Here is a 20,150-nt window from a genome sequence, read left to right on the forward strand (position 1 = left end):
CATTTGTTACACTCTGTAAATCATAGGCAAACTTATGTCCCTAAAATCAGCAGTTCAGAAGGAACCAACCTCTTTCTTGTTTGAAAGTTTCTTATTCCTGCTCAGCCTGGGTGTGCCTGCTGTCAGACATTTGTAGGTTTTTATTCATGAGGTAAAAGACGTCATTCTGAGAATTTATTGGTCCGAGCGAAGGCCAGCAGAAAAGAATTCCAGTAAGATTGCAAAAGAAATAAGTTTTCTTAAAATTTTATAACACTGACTTAGGAACCAGGTCACATGCACAATAAACGAAGATTTTTAAAGCAGCTCTACAGTAAAAGCTTGAAAAGCAAGCTTGAGTTTCAATGCAGTATGGAGAAGTAATATCCAAACACAATTGGTATTGTATACAGTGCTAGCTATCTTAAACTTTTCGAAGAACTTTCATGTGAAATGTCAGCCCCACAAAATACCTTATTTCACATCAATACAAAATAAGTTGACAAGTCAATGTATTTTATTTGTACTTTTCTAACCTAAAGTCGGTGATTAAGGCAGTATGAGTTGAAAGAATATAGCTTTGGTTCTTTCAGACACTTGCTGAATAAAAACTAGTTGGGTGTATTTGAGCAGATCTCGGTCGTCAGCTGTAGTGCAAGCAGGGCAGAGAGAGAAACTTGATCAATAATTCTATAACATGCTGTCTCCTTCTCAGATTATTTTGATGAGTACAAAAAGGTGCAGAATCAATGTACGCAGTTACAAATTTGTATCACACGGAAGCTGGAAGATCTTTCCCCAGTAACGTCGACAACACAATGTTGCAACAGCCCCCATCCAACCAATCCCTAGCAGTCACTAAAGTTGAGCAACTAACATGAAGTCATGATTTTTTTTTGCAGTTGATAGAGCAGGGTACCCCTTATTGTAGTGGTAGCTAGGCAGGTGGATGTCACATCTTGGTGAATCTTGGTCATTCTTATTGTCCGTTTTGCTTCAGCCTCTCCAGACGTTGGAGCAAAGCATTCCCAAAGGCTTCTCTGTAACCTGGACTTAGCTTGTCCAGAAGAGAGTAAACAGTCTCATGATACTGGGTGTTCAAATCCTCGTCCACTTGATCGAAGGCGTAGCCCACCACCTGTTTGGTAGAATAGTTTATGTAAAACATGCATACAATGAGAAATAAAACAAGTAATCACTGTGCCTCACTTTTGGTGCATCTTACCCTTAGTCCTGCCTCTGTGAGCTCCAGACAATACCGGTTCCCCTCTCTTGTTTCTACGTTTATGTAGGCCACATCGGACATGCTGTTGAGACTTTGTGACACATGCATTTCAGCAACGGCAAAAAGTACGTCATTGACCACTGCTTCTGCCTCCAACATCATGTCTTTGACATCACCAAGCACAACGCAGTCCTCATCAAATGAAGAGACAATGGATTCCTCGGGCTGGCAGTCTATCTCCATCCCCTGTAACAGAACAACGTTATTGACTGACTCAGCGGATGCCCAGATGTTACCATAGAGTGTAAAAAATGTTTATTATTTTTACAGTCTAAGGATGTTACTGTATGCTATTAGAGCTTGCTACCTGGCACAATGATAGCAATAGTTCCCAATGTCCACAATCACTGAGTGCACTTCAGAAACCCTGCAGTTAACTGGGACTGTGTCAGACCAAGCAGCTCTCTACTGCCATGGCAACACGCTACATTAATTGGACTACTTGTTAACCTTGTGTTGACTTTGGGTCAAATTGACCTGTTTTCAATTTTTGTTTTATATCAGAAAATATGAGATGTAAAAATAAGCGCTGAAAATGTTAAGAAGAAAAACTTTACAATTTAAAACGTTGGAAAAAGCAAAAACAAACTGTGAAAAAAGGTGTCAAAAACGTTGAGGTTGACAGGAAGGCAACACAAGGGTTATGTACTATCTATAATGAGACAGAAGTAAAGTCTTTTAAACTACACCTGTAGCATCATCAAACTTTCAAATTCTATAATACAGAGGTTGTGATTCAGCTGCAGTGATGCTTCCTAAATGCTAATTATCTAAAGAAAAAAGGAGAACTGAAAAAAACATGCATGTGACTGTTCTGTGACCTTTTTAGGTGTAAAGTGCTTTTAACATTTCACAACCTTTATGTGTAGTTGACTGTGTGAGAAAAAGTCAAAGCAAATAATGCTAGGAACTTAACTGCCATGTTGGACCCGATTTAATATGTCATTAACTTCCCAAACTAAATATGCACACGTGTCAAACAGATACATGGGTATTTCCAAACCAGAGACACTTCCTTCTTCCAAATTGGTTAGTTTATCCCTACTTGGTTTAGCCAAGCAGAGCACTTCACTTATCAATTCATCAGAGCACCAAATCTCCAAAAGTCCAATGTGTTCCCAGAGACGAATACTAATGTCTCCAATGCTGAGTTGGTTCAGTTTTTTTCTATTTAATCTTACAAAATTAAGAACTGATGGCTGAGCAGTGAGGGTGAATTCCTGTTGCACCTGCTAGGTTTTGGTGGTGTATCCTCAGTCAGACAAATGCTTGACAAAGGGGAAAGATAGAGGACAACGTGCAGCAAAGGACCCCGGGTCGGAATCGAACCTAGGCTGCTGCAGTAAGGACTCGGCCTTGGTATGCCACCCTGACTGATTGTGAAACATGCTGCAATCTTTACTTAACCTCTCCCTTCCACCTTGTTGACATCTATCTGATGTGGATTTTACAGGTAAAACACCTGTAACCTTTATTTTTTTATGGGAGGAGAAAATATTATTATGGTTTGTTTCTTTGTAATTGTATACCAACACAGTACCAGTAAGGCAAATACGTATTAGAAAGAGATATTAATAGACATTTGTCAATTCTTACATTTTCTAGCCTTAAAACTTAATGTTTTATTGGGCTAATCGACAAATTGACAGATTAAACAAAAAGCGAAGACCTATTGGCACATACATATATGCCTCAATTCAGTAGTGGAGGAAGTTAGATCCATCACTTAAGTAAAAGCAGCAATAACACAATGAAAAAAATAAGTATCACAAGCAAGTTGTACTGCTGTAATTATCGGTATCAAAAGATTGCAATGCAGAAAAAAAGCCCCTGTGAGCGTTATATTATTATATATTGTTATTACTGGATTATTATTACTGTTGTATTATGAGCATGTGGCATTTTATTGTTGTTTACACAGTGTTGAATAGTTTAATTTATAAATGTGAATCAAATCTTAATTTGTAAAGTTACTAATAATACAGCTGTCAAATAAATGAAGTGGAGTAAAAAGTATTTTTCCCTCTAAATTGTAGTAGAGTGTATAAATACTAAAGTACCTCAACTTTCTACTGAAATGCAGTTCTTGAGTAAATGCACATAGTTGCTATCCATCACTGCCAGTATTACACACATATTACCGTCCACAACCCATGTAATAATTTGTTAATTCCATAGACTGCATAAAACCAGGTTAATTCATACAATTAAAAACATCGACATCACAGCGACACCCTGCGGATCAACTGTGAGTAGCCTCAGTGTGTTACTGGCTGAGGCAAAATAGAGTTGGTTACTCAATGTGTGAGTTTCATACAAATGTTATAGTTCGGCTAAAAGATGGCTAACATTAGCTACATTTTGTTGTAAACTCTGGGGAATTTAGTTAATGCACTGGTTAACAGTAGAAAGACAATTGACAGGTGTTCTGCAGAGTTTTGCATCCCTTGCCGAGAATCCACAAGGGAAAACTATTTTTAAGACAAAGTGTACTGTTTAAAACCGATATAATCTTCTTTGTCCGGTTATTCAATGGCATTACATAATATTAAGTCTATAATATTTGAATGTTTAGAGTCAATGTTTTATAAGACTCAGAATTAGCAGCATTTCCTTGCTGCCAGTGAGGTTGATGCAATTCTCGGCAGGGATGCAAAACTCGGCACAACACTGGTCTCTCTCACTGTGGGCCATAAACGTATTTCAAACACTTCATATTCACGTTCATATTGAAAACGTCTGAATTTTACATATGATATAATAACAGGGCTATACGTTTAATATTAATATGTCACTATAATAATTTCTAACCAAACTGCGTGCATTTTCTTACCTCCTCGTTGGTTGTGTTCTTCCGGCTTGTGGAAGCTTCCAGCCAACTCGGAGCTCTCCGGTGGACAGGGTTTAGTCAAATGAGCGTTGCCTAGCGTTAGATAGGTAACTGCTGAGCCTCAAATTTGTGGATTACCAGAGACTGAAATCACATGAACGCACGCCCTATTTCTAGTTTATCTGCTTAGTGTCTAAATAACGAGATAAAAGAAATATTGACCCAATGAGTGTGCCCCACAGATCCGCCATGTTATGACGTCATTGTCTAATCCCACCCCTAAGTGTGTAGGCTCTGCTGTGCGGAGTCATGAAAGTGTTTGTAAACAACTCAGACAGAAGGTAATTTAACAGCTGCACTTATATATTCGTCTCTGTTCATCTACTTGTGCGTGTAGGAATATTTCGCTAGTGTCGATATGTGAAGTGTTTTTGTTAGTGTACATCTCACGTGTGAGGGTAGCTAGCTAGATAACTTGCGAAATGTTGGATTTTAGGGTTAGCTAGCAATATAGCAAGCATATCGCAACAGCCTTTTAGCCAGACGCTAGCCGGTTATGCTAATGTTGTCTCAATCTGTAGACAGGAGTGGTTCATAACGTTGCTAGCCGGCTAGCTAGCTAAATGACATGTCTTTGTCTAGCTAGCTCAACTCAACTCCCGTTTGTTGACTACGATGACAGCTCTGTTTAAGTAAATATAGCTAGCTAAGGGTTGCTATTGACTAGCAAGTCTGTGGCATGCTAACAGTTATTTTGTAAGTGCGATTGGCTTGTTTACACTGGCTCTAGAATAGTGGTAAATATGTGCTTAGGATAACACTAACGTTATCTGTACATTTTATGTTGCACTATATTAATGCTACTGAAGAACAATTTAACTGTCTCTGTCTTAAACTGACGCATTAATTGAGCTTGTTGTTTTCGCCTGTGTTGTAAACATTCTGTCTGTTTAGTCTAATGTTGTATCAAGTGTCAAATTACAAAGGGGGAACCATATGTGTGTGTTTCTGTAGGAGCAGCAAACTGGAGTCGGACCAATTCCCGCACATAGCTCTGTGTGTCAACACATCCTCCAAAGTGTCCCTCATCTTGCGATGTGAATGGTGTTTAAGCTCACGATTTCTCAATGTATTTAAGTCGACAGGATGACACAACTGTAACACCAGTGATTCATTCATAGCTGTCTAAGTAGCTATAGCACTCCGGTTGCAGAACCTTAAGATCCCTTTCATTACCTGTGTACTATTCACCTATTGAGTTAAGATGCCTTGGCCATTTTCTGAGTCCATCAAGAAGCGGGCCTGCAGATACCTCCTGCATCGGTACCTTGGCAACTTTCTGCAGGAGAAGCTGAGCTTGGATCAGCTCAGTTTAGACCTCTATCAAGGCACTGGATCACTTGCACAAGTGCCATTGGATAAATGGGTATGTGTAGTGTTACCTTTGTGGCAGGAAATACAACTGATTAGTTTATTTTGATTTAAACACAGAATCTGTATGAACTAAAAGAGGCTTCAGCATTATTTTTTGTTCCTCAGTCACTCAATGAACTCCTAGAGACAGCAGATGCCCCCTTTGAGGTCATCGCTGGGTTCATCCAGACAATTTCTCTAACTGTTCCATGGGCAGCCCTACTTCACGAAAACTGTGCCCTAGAGGTCAAGGGTTTGGAGATGGTGCTCAGACCAAGACCAAGAGTGGGTAAGGACAGGCTGCATTATGTGCCACTACAACACCATGTTTGAAAAAGGTTTTAGATAGGTGGAAACGTGTCGTCATTTTGTAACATTAAAAAGTTGACAACTGATTTTTACTAAAAAGTCAATGACCGAGTCACCACTGGCTGTTCCTACAGCATCTGGCACCGAACCCATGTACTGGTCCAGTTTCATGACGAGCAGCATGCAGCTTGCCAAAGAATGTCTCAGCCAGAAACTCACCGACGATATGGGAGAGAGCTTCCAGCCTTTTGAAGGATTAGAGAAGTTTGCAGAAACGATAGAGACAGGTACATTATGTCTATACTGTTAGGCAACATTTAAAGAGGTTTACAAGCCTAGTATTGTGTAAGGTAATCTTTTAATTTCCTATCTTGCAGTTCTGAGAAGAGTTAAAGTGACATTTTTGGATACTGTTCTCAGAGTTGAACACATTCCAGAAAATTCAAAAACTGGAATCGCCCTTGAGATTCGAATCAAAAAGTAAGTCAATTTCCAAAATATTCTAAATATTTTTCAACATCAGAATCTAGTTAAAAGCCTTCATCCATTGTCAATTTTCTTTCTTAAATCTATAATCCATCAGAAAGGAAGAGACATAGATAAGGGGAGCAGAATATTTTTAATAATTGAGTTGTGGATAGTAAAAAAAAGGGCTGCAGCTAAATGTATAGAAGATGTCCCAAATATGTAGTACATGCAATAAATTAGTTTTCACTGTCATAGTGCAGGTCCTTGTCAAGCTAATTGTGTTCTGTCGTTGCTTTCAGGATTGTTTACTGCGATGAAACAGACGAGGAGAGTTCAAGTGTGAATGTGCATCAGCCAACCACATTTGCACATAAAAACTTGCAGATGGAGGGCATCACTGTATTTTGGGATGAGTTCTCAGATGTGTCCCGTGCTGGTTGTAAATCTTCACCCACTCCAACGGTTGGTGTAGCAAGCCTTTACAATTTGACATAAAAGAGTTGTATGTATCAGACATTTAAAAAGATATTTCTCTTATTTTGCAGGAAACTGAACCAAAGCTCTCCCCTAGCTGGAATCCCAAAATAATATGTGAGCCTCATCCCCAGTTTACAGAGCCTGTATCCTCTACAACACCCTTTGAACCTGTGCAGGTCGGGAGCCTCAGTGGTAAAATTGAGTTGTCCCTCACTCTAAAAAACAACTTGGCTATGCCTGGAGCAAAGGTAAACTAAGCATTTCTTAACTACAAAATATAGAAAAAAAGAATCTTGATTATTAATCAATATTACGAACTAGGGGTAATTGCTATTAACCAGCTGGTTTTTCATGTTTTGCTTTTCAGCTGGATGTTGTTGGACATATTGATACACTTATTATTCTGTTGTCCCCACGGCAAGTTCATCTTCTCCTGGACTTGTGTGGAGCTTTCTCTGGTGGAGGTGAGCACCCCTCTGTTGATAGATGATAGAAGATATTTGGATCAAACAGGGTAATAATGTCACCAAATCAGTTATTTAGAAGTAGAATGAATAGTGTATTTCTTATTCTTTGTGTAAAGGTGCACAGGAATGGGCTAAGGATAGAAAGAGCCGACCCATACAGCAAGAGGATGAGTATCGGCTCCATATGGAACTGAACCGCTGTCTAAAAAAGGATACAGCTGTGGCAGGAATGGACCCTGACCTCTTTGAGAGCCAGACCACCAGAACTGTGTCTAGTCGAGGTTGGACTGAAACACTATCCCAGAACCCCTGACCTTTCAGAGAAACCAGATGTCATGGTTACATCTATCTAATGAAATGTGTTCTTTCTTTGTCCTTTCCTTTTTATTGATTTTTTTTTTAAACCCATCTGTGGTTGGTGCAGATGATGTGTTCTTTTCCATGGCAGACATGGACATGTCTCACAGCTTGTCATCCCTTCCTCCTCTGGGTGAGCCACCTACCGTTGACTTGGATTTGTCACTCAATAGTAACTACTCTGCCTCACCAGGAGAATCTCCCTCTGGAAATGCAACAGTAAGTCTTCACCTCTTTGACTGCAGTCATAAAAACACATTGAAATGTAAGGTAGTTGAGCATAAGAGTTCTCAGTGGTCTGGGTACTCTATTAGACATGTCAATGTAAAATGTAATTTAATCTTTATACTGACAAAATAAGGAGGTATATTAATGACGTATGGCTGTTTTGGGTTTGTGTGGTAAAATTCTCCCAAATGAATTTTGGTGTTGCTGTGACATTATCTGGCATCATATCTGTGTTTGTAGGCTCTGTGGGATGATTACATGGATGTACCACGACAAAGAGAGAAGCAGACTAAGGAAACTCCCATCCAGTCACGGGATTCACAACTCCCTCAAAAATTACTGAGACAGACTTGTAAGTATTACAACATATCTGTATATTTGTATATACTTCGTACACAGTAAACTATTAAATACTTGTCCCTCTGTGGCCATGTGCTTAAGAGAGGGGATGAGTGTGCAGGTTTTTATTCCAAGCATATCTTCTTGAGTAGTCAACAACATGTCAAGTAGAGCTTGATTTGTCCCCAGAGGGGCAATTGCTTGTGCAGCAGTGACAACAGTTGTAACACAAGATCAATAACGTATTTATTGTTAATTATAAAATACAATTAAAAATATAAATAAATACATGTGGAAAAAATGTGGTTTGGGGGTCAAGTTGATATTACCTTTTCCTCTTTGAGTTCAACAGTGAGATGTCTGAGAGGAGAGTAGAGCTTTATCTGTGGTTGTAGATATGAAATCAGTGAAATCTGCTGGTGAAGTGCTTGTCTATATGAAAACCTACCAACACTCAGCCCTGTGTTGCACATGGTTATCATTTCACCACAGTGAAAATGAAGCATCTGTATGCATACCTGCCATTGTTGTATTTCAGCCCATCCATCCAAAACCCACGGTGATGAGTCAAGGCCAGAGCTGGTGTTAAAGTTAACACTGAGTAGCCTGGCTGTCTCAGTCCTCCATATCGACCCGCTGCCACCACCAGATGCCGCTCCCAGTCCTCTTGGCCCCATGGCTTCACACTTCTTCAGCATGCTGGGCCCCGGCCAGCTTGCCCCAGCTGCTTTCCTTCAGTCTCGGACAGTGTTCAACCAGGCTTGCCCCCATGACCATCTCAGGTGCACTTTTATTTTTTACTTATTCCTTTTGTGGCAAGATTATACTTGATTTATCATTTAAGTGTTTTATGTCTGTCTGATCTGGGCTTATATTTGCAGGTTCCTGGGCCAGGGCCTGAAGATCAACTATGAGCACTGTCAGGGATCCAGCCTGCGGACTTTCAGTACTGACGTCTCCCTGGACCAGATGGAGTTTCTGGAGTGTCTGTTCCCCTCTGAGGCTGTCAGTGGTGGCTCCCAAAGAGGCATTCAGTACACTGAGGTTAGATTCTCAAGCCTGAGCTAAGCACATTTTGCACTGTGCTTTGTTCGGTTAAACTTAGTTCAACTTAAGCTGAAAGTTGCAGCTGGCATGACTTTAAGAGTGTTTCTCACTAGTTACTCTGTCACACCTCAGCTCCTGACATTTGACACTACTGCCAGTGCCGATGCGTCGCTTACCACCTGCCTTCACCTGCTTTACAAACAAGCTGAGCGCAGAGGCCCTCAGGTAACAGCATTTATTAGTTCAGTATGAAACCACAGCACTAACACCTAACACTGAAACACATTATTTGTGCATTGTCAGGCTTCTACTTTAGTCAGCACTTTGGTTTTCTGTGCAGGGTGGCCAGGTTCGCCTTAGCACCATTCCCAGGAAAGCTGAGATCCAGGTGGAGCTGGGCCCCGTGCACTCTGAGCTGGACATCAGCATCGTAGACCGTCTTAACTCATTGCTACAACCTCAGAAGCTGGCCACCACAGAGTTGATGGCCTCCCACATGTACACATCCTATAATAAACATGTCAGCTTGGTAAGGGTGTCCCAAGAACTACTAATTGAATATTTAGAAATATAAATCTAATATGTCACAATGGTATGATGATTGTTGTCTAGAAAATTATTGTCACACCTGATCATGTAAATCGCACCTCTACAACATGTATATTATCTAACTCTTTGTCTCTTTAAACTCATTTCACAGCATAAGGCCTTTGCAGAGGTTTTCCTTGATGACAGCCATACTCCCACCAACTGTCATGTATCGCTGACCGTCAATGCTCCTTTGCTGGGCCTTGCAATCCACTTCCCCATCCCTGACCTGCGCTCAGATCAGGAGAGGGGCCCTTGGTTTAAGAAGTCCCTGCAGAAGGAAGTACTCTACTTGGAGCTGGAAGACCTGGAAGTGAAGACAGAGTTCATGGGTGGCAGCTCTCCTGACCAAACCAAGATGGAGCTCACTTTCAGGGAGCTTATTGGTATGTGGTCGAATGGAGAAAAAAAAAAATCTAAAATTCCCTCAGAAGATTTTTTTTGTATATCTCTCTAACTGCTTTTTTTTGTTGCACAGGGAAGTTTCAGGAGGATCCAGATCAACCAGCTGCCCGGTTCCTCAGAGTGTCCCACACCATGGATGGAGACATGACAACATCTGATAGTGTAAAATTTGATTGGCCCAGGTAAATTAATCCAACCAATTTCAAACTGATCTGTCCATTCAGGGCCACTTCTCAGTGATATTGACTCTTTGAGCAGGGTTGTGCTGAAGATGAACCCCACTGCAGTCCACTCGATCCTTGAGCGGGTGACGGCTGAAGATGACGAAGGGGCTGAGGACCATTCCCTTGAAGAGGAAGAGGATGAAGGAGCTGCCCATTCACTGAAGGATGTGTGTGACTTTGGGAAACCAGAGCCGTCACCCTTTTCATCACGAAGGGTTATGTATGAGAATGAAGAGGTAGGTCATGGCCAAAGGACCACATTCATCAAAAATTTAAATACACCGCCAACTACTGTATATATTATTATGTTTCTTAGTCTTGAAGTGCAGTATTATTGCTTTAAAACATTAAGTAAATGCACTGGAGCCTAATGCAACTGCTTAATGTATTGGCTTAAAAATGATCTAGGTGTATGAATACCACCGGATTAATTTATGTAAGTCTGCTCACTTTATACAACATTATCTCATGTTCTCAGTTTGGACCAGGGGCATTTATAACACATGCTATCAATGCACAGATATGCTTGATGTTAGGAAAACACCACAATTACACTTGCAAAATCTTGCAGCATATGTATTTCCTTATATTTGGAAAAAGTTTGAAAATGTTTGAATTGCAGTTCTGATGGCCTTGGTCCAAAGCAGGTGGTTTTGTGCAGGTGGATAAATTTGCATTCAGGAGCGATGGTATCCTCTAGTTGATGTATTATAATGTACAGTATGAGAGATGCGTAATTATGCAAACAGCAACATGAGCACTGCTTTGCATACCTAAGTTGACAGAGCAGGTGGTGGTGGAGCACGTGTTTTGAAAATCTTTTTTATTTGAACTCCAGATGATTATCCCTGGTGATGTTGCTGAGATGACAGAGTTCCAGGAAAAAACCATGAACAACTCCCGCTTCATCCTTGAGTTGTGTTTCCCCAATGTGCAATTAGTACTCCCCAACAAGGCATTTTATGAAAAACTACACAACAGGTAAAAGATTTGTAATGTGATCCAAAATGGCAGGACATGTTTGTTAAAGTTTTACAGTAAACCAGTAAGCAATAATAATAAAGAAATTAACTTCTGAAACCTTTTCACATGTATAAATGTGTTTTTGTAGAACCCTGCTTATTTGTTTGAATAGATGCTATATTTCAGTTAAAACAGGTCTTGTTGACCGCCAGATTAAAATCTTTGATTGGACTGTCAAAATGAAGTGACAAAAACTGTGGTCCTACCCATAGAAGATGTGATAAGATACTTAACCCCTACATATTCCATACATAAATGCATATTCTCAATATTTTAGGATAAACAATGACCTGCTGCTGTGGGAGCCTACTGCTCCATCTCCAGTGGAGACCGTGGAAAGCATGCCATATGGAGTTGGACTCTCTGTTGCCAGTCAGTTGATCAACACCTACTCCAAGGACAGCTTCAGCCAGTTTCGGTCTACTGGTCCCGAGGGTGAGACGACAAAAAAACATTTCCCATAATTTTGCATTAGTCAGACTCTTAGAATTCAACAGGAGAGACTTCGTTGCAGATATGCAAACATTTATTTGTAGGGTTACAAGTGCAAAGTAAGAAGGTACATAACTCTGGAGATTAGACTCCCATCGTTAAAAATATATATATATATATATATATATATATATATATATATATATATATATATATATATATATATATATATATATATATATATATATGTGTATGTGTATGTGTATATATATGTGTATGTATGTGTATATATATATATATATATATATATACACACACACACACACACACACACACACACACACACACACAACTGACAGAAGTAGGGGAGGGCAAAGATTTAAAACATGGTTCTCATGCTGTGATTGGCTTGAACATACGTGCCCGATTCTGATTGGTTTACACAAATGTCCTTCCCACAAACCAGCTGATCAGTTTAAGAGAAGAGTGTTAACGTTAATGAAGTCTCCCTGACAGAATTTGCGCTGAGCTACATTTGTAGTCGAAATGTCTAATATGAAGTCATGTTTTCAACAACCAGCAGCTTGTCACTTCATATACATGCTTTGTGTTGTGCTTACAGAGGATACCAGTGGCTCAGAGGAGGAGACCATGCACTATTACTCTCCTGCATCGGACCTGGGCCTCAGGTCTCGCAAAAAGAAAAAGCCCAGAGCCCAGAGCAAGACCTCCCAGAGCCTGTTCTCTGTCATCATCAGTGTCAATCATGGCCTGGTGGCTCTTCAAACTAATACTAAGGTAAACTGTCATCCTTTTTGATATCACTATCCTCACACGTTTTATTCAGACATTCCTAATATCTTGCTTTATGGATAGTGCGATTGAGTTTCCATCTTTCTCCCAGAAGGAGGATAAAACTGTGCTGAACAACAAACATGGCGAGTTCTGGCTGGAGGTGAAAAATGCTGTGCTGTTCAGTGTGACGCAGTACGAAGGCTATAAAGACCAACATTACATCTGCTTCCACACCAGTAATATTTGCATGTATCATCAAGGTAAACAAACATATTAACTACAATGTTACTCTTATTCTGTTGTGTGTATGTGATATTTGGTGATAATGTGACTTTAAAATATGGGGGAGTACTACCATTCAACCATACTGTCTCTACATCGCTGTTGTTATGTCATTCATGTACCTGTGTTTCCTTCACTGATGTCTCACTCTGTTAATCTGCTCAGGACTTGTAGATGGAGGCACCTCTATCTCAGAGGTCAAGTTGCCATGCAGGACACATCCCCACTGGTTAGAGCCAACCATCTACCAATCCGAGACATCTCCTGAGAGATCCTCAACACCCTCGGAGGGTATTGGTCTGGAGGCCCGCAGCATGGTGTCTGTTGCCGTCAAAATCTTGTCACAGAATGCAGAACGCAATGTCAAGGTGGATTACAGAACTGACTGTGACTTTTGATCACCTTGGTATAGATTCTCTTGTCTGTTGAGCTGTGCTTGATTGCTAGGACCCCACTCAAATTAATCCATGTAGTTAAAACCATAGAGTGGATATGAACAGGTCAGTGAGTTGTGAGCAGTTTCACACACTCGATTTTCAGATTGTTACATTTGAAAAGTTTTTAGAGGCCTTAAGATGTGAAACTACCCAATATTTCACAAGTAAACAATGCAAAGATTAAAGAATTTTGTGTAGCAGAAGAGCTTTCTTATTCTGTTAATTAACTGTTAATGACTTCTAACCCCAAGTTAGGGAGGTGGTTTAGTGTTTCAACTACATTCAGTCTACATTTCCCTTATTAGACGGTCAGTTAGACATCAATCGGCTTGTTTTTTGTTTTCTGCTCCATGTGACGATGTGTGCCTTTTTTTTTTTTTTTTTTTTTTTTTTTATCCAGGAATTTCTGGTGGCTGTTGGAGTGAGAGGAGCCACACTCCAGCACAGAGTGGTCCCACCTGGCCTGGGCTGGTATGACCAGGTAGGCCAATATGGAGCTACCACTTCACTAACTTTTACACAACCTCTTTTATTCTTTTGCCTTCTCCTAAATGTTCAGAGAGCATTTGAGGGAAATGTAATGCCATAAAAATCACATGTGTAATCTTAATGCCAATTAATGTTCAACAGATTGTTGACTTTCTGAATGTTTCCGATGAGCCTGTTTTGGGTTACGCCCCTCCTACATCTGTCACCACCCTTCATTTACATCTGTGGAGCTGCTCTCTAGACTACAGGTAAAATAGACTTCAGACATTTCACTAAATAATGAGTTATTTGTCATCTGTGTGTGTATTCTAATTAGGTTTTTTCTTCTTGACAGACCCCTTTACCTGCCACTCAGATCACTGTTGGTTGTAGAGACTTTCAGCATCTCCAGCAGTGTCTCTTTGGACCTCTCTTCGTCAACACTCAGGTATGAATGGGCTACTGGTTTCGCTGATACAAAATTGAGAGATGTCATTGCAATTGAGCTATAGAAAAAGTTGTTCTTGCTCAGTATAAAATGTTGTGCACAGGATCATTTTGGACGAAGCAGCTCTGTTCCTCTCAGACAAGAGTAATGCCGTCTCTGTCAATCTAGCGCGAGGTAAGTTGACTTCATTGAGGATTTTTAATAAACTGCTTGAAAAGTTTAAATGTAGTTTTGACCAATGTTCGCTTTTATTTTTTTGTCACAGACTATGTCCAAGTGGTAGACATGGGAACGCTGGAGCTGAGGATTACAGCTGTCAAACCTGGAGTGGATAGAAAGTTGGTAAGAGTTTTCTGTCTCTAAACAACATTTATGTTTTTAAACGTTTTCTCTCGAAAAATAAGGTTGAATTTTTGATTTGTCTCTTGGGTGATAGTCAGAGCCCAGATTTGAGCTGCGCTGTTCCAGTGACGTTATTCACATCAGAACGTGTTCGGACTCCTGTGCCGCCCTCATGAACCTTATCCAGTATGTAGCCAGCTATGGAGACTTACTGCTCCCTGCAGAACCAGAGGCAAAGCACAGCAGCACTACACAAAGAACCAAGGTCAGCAGTGACACCAACAAGAGCCAGTGTTACATAGCTACAATAAGTTTAACAACTCTACTGGTCATACATGCTTAGTTTGAGTGTATTTTTGGACAGGCGGAGTTTCCTAGCCGTCCCACATCTCAGACCCTATTGCTCGCTGAGACTGAGCAGCAGATGTTGCAGGATCTGATGAGTGAAGCTATGGAGGAGACTGATGGCCAGCATGCACCAGGGCTGCAGCAGAATGGTGAAGACTTTGTTCAGTAACGATTACAGTTTTAGCTCCATGAATGATATAACTTAATTAGATTTTATACTTTTTTTCACACATCTATAGGTGCACACGAGGTACGGAATCAAGACCATGACCCGCCTCGCTCAGACCTATTCTTGTTCCCGGATGAGAGTGGGGCTTTTAACCAAGATTCAAGCCCCACCTACCCCATGCTTCACTCTCCTCTCATCACTCCTGTCCCTAACCTGACCCAAGAGACGGACGACTTTTGTATCCTAGAGACACCAGGTTCCAAAGGAGAGGTCAGGAGATGCTCGTTCACACAGTTATGGCTACGTAACAAAGACACTAAAAACCTGTGTTGGCTCACTGTAAGTGATATGTGTTTCAGGATCTTGATCAGGAGCCAGTGGTAAAGCAGCTTACCTCAGATCCTGTGGAAATCCGAGATGATTACTTTAGTCAGCCTTTATATGGGAGCGATTCTAGCCGTGGAGCCATGAACTTTCCCATCCCAGAGGTGCGCTACCTCATCAAGGAGATCTCCGTCATTTGGCACCTCTATGGTGGGAAAGACTTTGGGAGTGCCGCTTTCACAGCCTCTCCTGCTAGAAGCCGGGGGTGAGCCATTTGCTATGTATCTGTGCACACGCTGTTTTAAATGTGCTCAAAGGGGAAACACACTTGCTTAATTGTTAAATGTTTAATGCTTTTCTCTGCCTTGCAGGTCTACGCCCCATAGCTCCCCCTCTCAAACTCCAGTCAGACACGCCAAGGCTTCAGGCCATGCAGGAGGTGGAAGAGGAAGGAACCCAGACGTCCTGATGGAGATACAGCTTAGCAAGGTAAAGTTCTTCTTCGTCTGGAATAAATGTTTATTACTCTCATACAGATCACATAAATACCTTCAGTCATTTTGTCATCATATACCTGCTTTTCTTTTCGCCTTTTCCCTAGGTGAGATTTCAGCATGAGGTGTACCCACAGGCCCAGGTGGCTTCTGGGCCAGCGACGGATCAGCCTGTATCCCGGCAGGTGTTTGTTGTGCAGGACTTGGAGATTCGAGACAGACTGGCTACCTCACAGATGAACAAGTTCCTCTACTTGTATTCTAGCAAGGAAATGCCCCGAAAAGCCCATTCTAATATGGTGAGGAAGGCAACACACTCACATTAACCCAGTCAAGTCTTGGCCTTGTGTGACTTTTTTTGTGCTTGTGGTCTTAGTTGACAGTTAAGGCACTGCACATGTGTCCTGAGTCAGGCCAGGCTCCCCAGGAGTGCTGTTTGCGTGTTTCCCTGATGCCTCTTCGCCTCAATATTGATCAGGTAAAAGACTCTGATACAGATGATTCTATCAAAGATATGTATCCACATCCCTCAGTAACATTTAAATGACAGCCTTTTTTTTTTTTTTTTTTTTTTTAAGGATGCACTGTTCTTCTTGAAGGACTTCTTTACCAGTCTTGCTACCGAAGTTGAGTTTTTTTCACCACCTGCTCAAGAAGGTAAAATTCATTATACAACAAGTAGCAATCTGATTGGTAAACTAGACATTTAGAACGTGATTAAATCAGCATGACAGCACACTGTGCTCATCACAAAAATATTACTCTGCCATTTCCATGGCAACATTGTAACTTCCAGAGTTGAGTCAAAAACTGTTTTTGAAACATTTTTATTCATGAAAATGTTTCAAGCACCACAGTGGAACACATAAGAACTTGAGCTTAACCACTGCTTTTGCAGAAGCTCTCCAGCATATTTCTATAAAGTGATTTATCAGATTAAATGAGTCCTATTTTTACAAAGCTCTTGAGTTATTATAAATGTTTGGATCACACCAGCTGTGGGGGTGAGTCAGTGACACCATGTTAAAAATAGCTTACATGTAAAGTTCACGGACATAGTAGCTAAATCTGTTAATGTTTCAGCAAATATCTTAGGTAGAACAAGATTCAGCTAGCAAGGAAGTTTTGTGTTAATAGGTATGGTGTTTATTGAGTTTGGAAAATCATACAACCTCTACAAAGCATTAACGTTAGCTCAAGTTGGCTGGCTGACTCGGGAGGGACTAGAAATAGTCTCTGTTGCTTTTTTATTTTGAGAGTGAATTGCCCACAATGTGAATAAAGTTTGATTATATCTTTTATTTTGTTGGTAACTGTTGCATGTATAATCGCAATAATCATTTGACGTAACCCTCACTTTCAAATACTGGCTCCTAATATGATATTTTGTTTTGCAGCTATATGTGTTTCCACAAAGAAAGCGGCTGCCCCAGAGATCTCCTGCAGCTTCTCCAAGCACGCTGGCAGCGGCCAGGACCCGGCCCCAATCATCTCAGTGCCTGCTCAGAGACGTTTGAGCCACAATGGTTTCTCCACATCCGGCAGGGAGGAAGTGAATGATAATGAAGCCTCTGCTCCTTCCTTCACAGACCAACCGATCTTCTTTAGGTCAGCGTTAAATAACTAAACAGTGAATCCCCTTTTGAAGAAATAATAACTGCTTGTTTGTGTTTGGTAACGTTTTCTTTCCCTAACAGGGAGTTTCGATTTACTTCTGAGGTTCCCATTCGCTTGGATTACCATGGGAAACATGTTGCAATGGAGCAGGTACATGGTCTAGGCTATGTATGTAATGTATCCAAATTATTTCAATTGTGCTTTGTGAATGATTTATGACTGCTCTGTTTCAGGGAACATTTGCAGGGATCATTATCGGGTTGACACAGCTTAATTGTTCAGAGCTAAAACTGAGGCGCTTGTGCTATAGACAAGGGTAAGTTTATCTCAGTATTTTATTATTTAATATCTTGGATTCAGCAAGTAATAGAGCAAATTTCTTTTGCACACCTTAATATATGATATATCTCTATAAAGTGTTTGATACTTGCAGAGCACCAATAATCTTTCCCAGGAAACTAATACTTGTCTGTATTTCAGATTGTTGGGTGTGGATAAGTTGTTCTCCTATGCAATAAATGAGTGGCTAAATGACATAAAGAAGAACCAGCTTCCAGGACTACTAGGTGGTGTGGGACCTATTCACTCTCTGGTACAACTAGGTGAGTACAATACATGTTCTGAACATTTCCCAATGTAAGCTATGGTAACATGTCTTTATTTTTTAATGATTTAAAGTGTTGTGGAAGTAATTTACACTGTGTAAGCTTTCTGATTCAGGTGTATCTCTCAGCTAAATGTATTCCCTGTTCTTAAGATGAATGTTCTGCTCAGTTCAGGGATTCAGGGACTTGGTCTGGCTCCCGATTGAGCAGTACAGGAAAGACGGTCGTATAGTCCGTGGGTTTCAGCGCGGCACGGCATCCTTTGGAACTTCTACTGCTATGGCTGCTCTGGAGCTCACCAACAGGATGGTGCGGACCATCCAGGTAACCTCATCTTTCTACCCTTACTACAAAAGTCTGTATTTACTACTAATGCCTTCATGAGGCATCAGATAAATCTATTGTTGTGTCATTTTTAGGCAGCAGCTGAGACGGCCTATGACATGGTGTCTCCAGTGCCCGATGAGAGAGACACGAAGAGAATAAAACGGTTCTCCCATTACGGACTGGCTCATCAGCCCGTTGACCTGAGAGAAGGTGTAGCCAAAGCCTATACTGTTGTAAAAGAGGTAAACAACCCTAAAGCTAAAATGACCAATATTTTCACTTCAGTGACATTAATGGAAAGAAACTCCTTTTTTTAAATGAGGATTTTGTGGTGTTTCCATCCACAGGGTATTACAGACACAGCCCTGACCATCTATGACACAGCCACCCGGGAGCATGAGCAGCGTGGGATGACGGGGGCAGTGGGTGGAGTTCTCCGCCAGCTGCCACCAGCAGTGGTCAAGCCACTCATTATGGCCACTGAAGCCACCTCCAATGTCTTGGGTGGGATGAGGAATCAGATTCACCCTGATGCACGCCAGGAGGAGTCTCAGAAATGGAGACAGGGCGAGGAGTAATTCTTATTGCCATATGGTACCTGAAACCATGACTGCAGAAGCAACAGCTAAAAAAATATGTTTTATTTTTTATGAGGAACATCTCAGATGTGCACACAGAGCCCTGGTGTAAATAAAATACTGTTCATCTTGTGGCAATTTGAGCTACTGTGATTTAGCTTGTCAGCTTATCAGTTCCCTCACAGTGCCTTTATGGTTATCAGCATTGTTTAACTGTTTGATTAATCAAATGGATATATGAAGAGTGATGAATTTGTGAGCCACATATTGTCTTTATGTGGATTATGTTCTGTTGTAACATAGACAACGGCATTATAAATATAAAATCATTACAATGAAGAAATAGGCTGTTGTCTCATGAGGCGCAGCATTTGCTTCATTCTCAAGCAGCTCTGTTTACAAGTTGTGTGCTGTTGCATTCTTATTCTACTTAGTGTCAACACTAATATGTGTAGTGACCCTTAATTTATATAATGTACTGTAAGTGGGCTTTGTTATTTACTGTAAATATTCCTAATGTGTAACATTTCATGCAAATATAAGAGAACTGAGAAGTGGAGAAACTGAATGTGTTACAGCTGTGTAAAGTTCTGTTATCAGCACCTTAGGTAACTGCTCAAACGAATGACAAATGGGAAGAGTACCCACGTTTAGTTTCACAATTGTATTTTGAGCTCTGATCAATGTTGTGTAATTTTCACAAAAGCTGCTGTTCTGAAAAGCTGCTTTTAAAATTTAAAAACCGTTTCAAATATTTATTTGTGTCGGTCTGCCGCTCACAATTTCAAATAATTGACACAAACTTGATGCAAAGTCTTATGATCCTGCACAATTGATTTTATTAAAGTGTATGTTTAACAATTGATATTTGGCATGATATGCTGTGTTGCAGACATTTGATTTGCCCATTTCTTGTTTATATGATGTGGACAGGATAATATTTCGTGTACATAAGTGTACAGTTGAATTTGTATTAAAAGCATGAAAGGGAAATAAAAGCGGTTAAATCGAGTGTGGTTGGGTTGGTATGATTTTTACATTTGAA

The 20,150-nt window shown here is 40.6% G+C and overlaps 2 protein-coding genes across 3 annotated transcripts; one reads left to right on the top strand and one right to left on the bottom strand.

Annotated features, from left to right (window-relative positions):
* Nucleotides 1-161: 161 nt before the first annotated feature.
* On the bottom strand, nt 162-4,383 carry gskip (gsk3b interacting protein). Its single transcript, XM_028565661.1, has 3 exons — nt 4,098-4,383; nt 1,205-1,450; nt 162-1,117 (listed from the first exon to the last, which is right to left on the bottom strand). Exons 2-3 carry the CDS (start codon nt 1,445-1,447, stop codon nt 959-961), a joined length of 402 nt encoding a protein of 133 aa, XP_028421462.1. The 5' UTR covers nt 1,448-1,450; nt 4,098-4,383; the 3' UTR covers nt 162-958.
* On the top strand, nt 4,330-20,117 carry atg2b (autophagy related 2B). 2 transcript variants are annotated; one of them, XM_028565653.1, is made up of 43 exons: nt 4,330-4,435; nt 5,109-5,520; nt 5,634-5,796; nt 5,951-6,103; nt 6,194-6,296; nt 6,584-6,746; nt 6,830-7,009; nt 7,129-7,225; nt 7,345-7,509; nt 7,653-7,804; nt 8,054-8,165; nt 8,691-8,934; nt 9,034-9,196; nt 9,332-9,424; nt 9,540-9,728; nt 9,900-10,173; nt 10,266-10,374; nt 10,451-10,652; nt 11,255-11,397; nt 11,717-11,874; nt 12,494-12,669; nt 12,776-12,926; nt 13,114-13,316; nt 13,786-13,866; nt 14,016-14,122; nt 14,209-14,301; nt 14,405-14,475; nt 14,567-14,643; nt 14,738-14,908; nt 15,008-15,140; nt 15,231-15,430; nt 15,520-15,749; nt 15,856-15,973; nt 16,086-16,277; nt 16,355-16,456; nt 16,557-16,635; nt 17,376-17,586; nt 17,676-17,745; nt 17,829-17,911; nt 18,076-18,197; nt 18,370-18,524; nt 18,620-18,769; nt 18,875-20,117. In XM_028565653.1, exons 2-43 carry the CDS (start codon nt 5,359-5,361, stop codon nt 19,103-19,105), a joined length of 6,231 nt encoding a protein of 2,076 aa, XP_028421454.1. In that variant the 5' UTR covers nt 4,330-4,435; nt 5,109-5,358; the 3' UTR covers nt 19,106-20,117. The 2 variants fall into 2 exon arrangements, with proteins under 2 accessions (XP_028421454.1, XP_028421455.1); XM_028565654.1 differs by having other exon boundaries at nt 12,779-12,926.
* Nucleotides 20,118-20,150: the final 33 nt, after the last annotated feature.

Source organism: Perca flavescens, chromosome 20 (genome assembly GCF_004354835.1).
Source record: "Perca flavescens isolate YP-PL-M2 chromosome 20, PFLA_1.0, whole genome shotgun sequence".
Lineage (NCBI taxonomy): Eukaryota > Metazoa > Chordata > Actinopteri > Perciformes > Percidae > Perca > Perca flavescens.

Bases quoted from the DNA above. Each gene is read 5' to 3' on its own strand.
- gskip (XM_028565661.1), bottom strand. From the start codon at position 1,447: ATGGAGATAGACTGCCAGCCCGAGGAATCCATTGTCTCTTCATTTGAT. The intron at 1,118-1,204 runs GTAAGATGCACC...TCTACCAAACAG, and splicing joins TCACAGAGGCAGGACTAAGG to GTGGTGGGCTACGCCTTCGA.
- atg2b (XM_028565653.1), top strand. From the start codon at position 5,359: ATGCCTTGGCCATTTTCTGAGTCCATCAAGAAGCGGGCCTGCAGATAC. The intron at 9,729-9,899 runs GTAAGGGTGTCC...CTCATTTCACAG, and splicing joins ATAATAAACATGTCAGCTTG to CATAAGGCCTTTGCAGAGGT. The intron at 15,431-15,519 runs GTCAGGAGATGC...TATGTGTTTCAG, and splicing joins CACCAGGTTCCAAAGGAGAG to GATCTTGATCAGGAGCCAGT.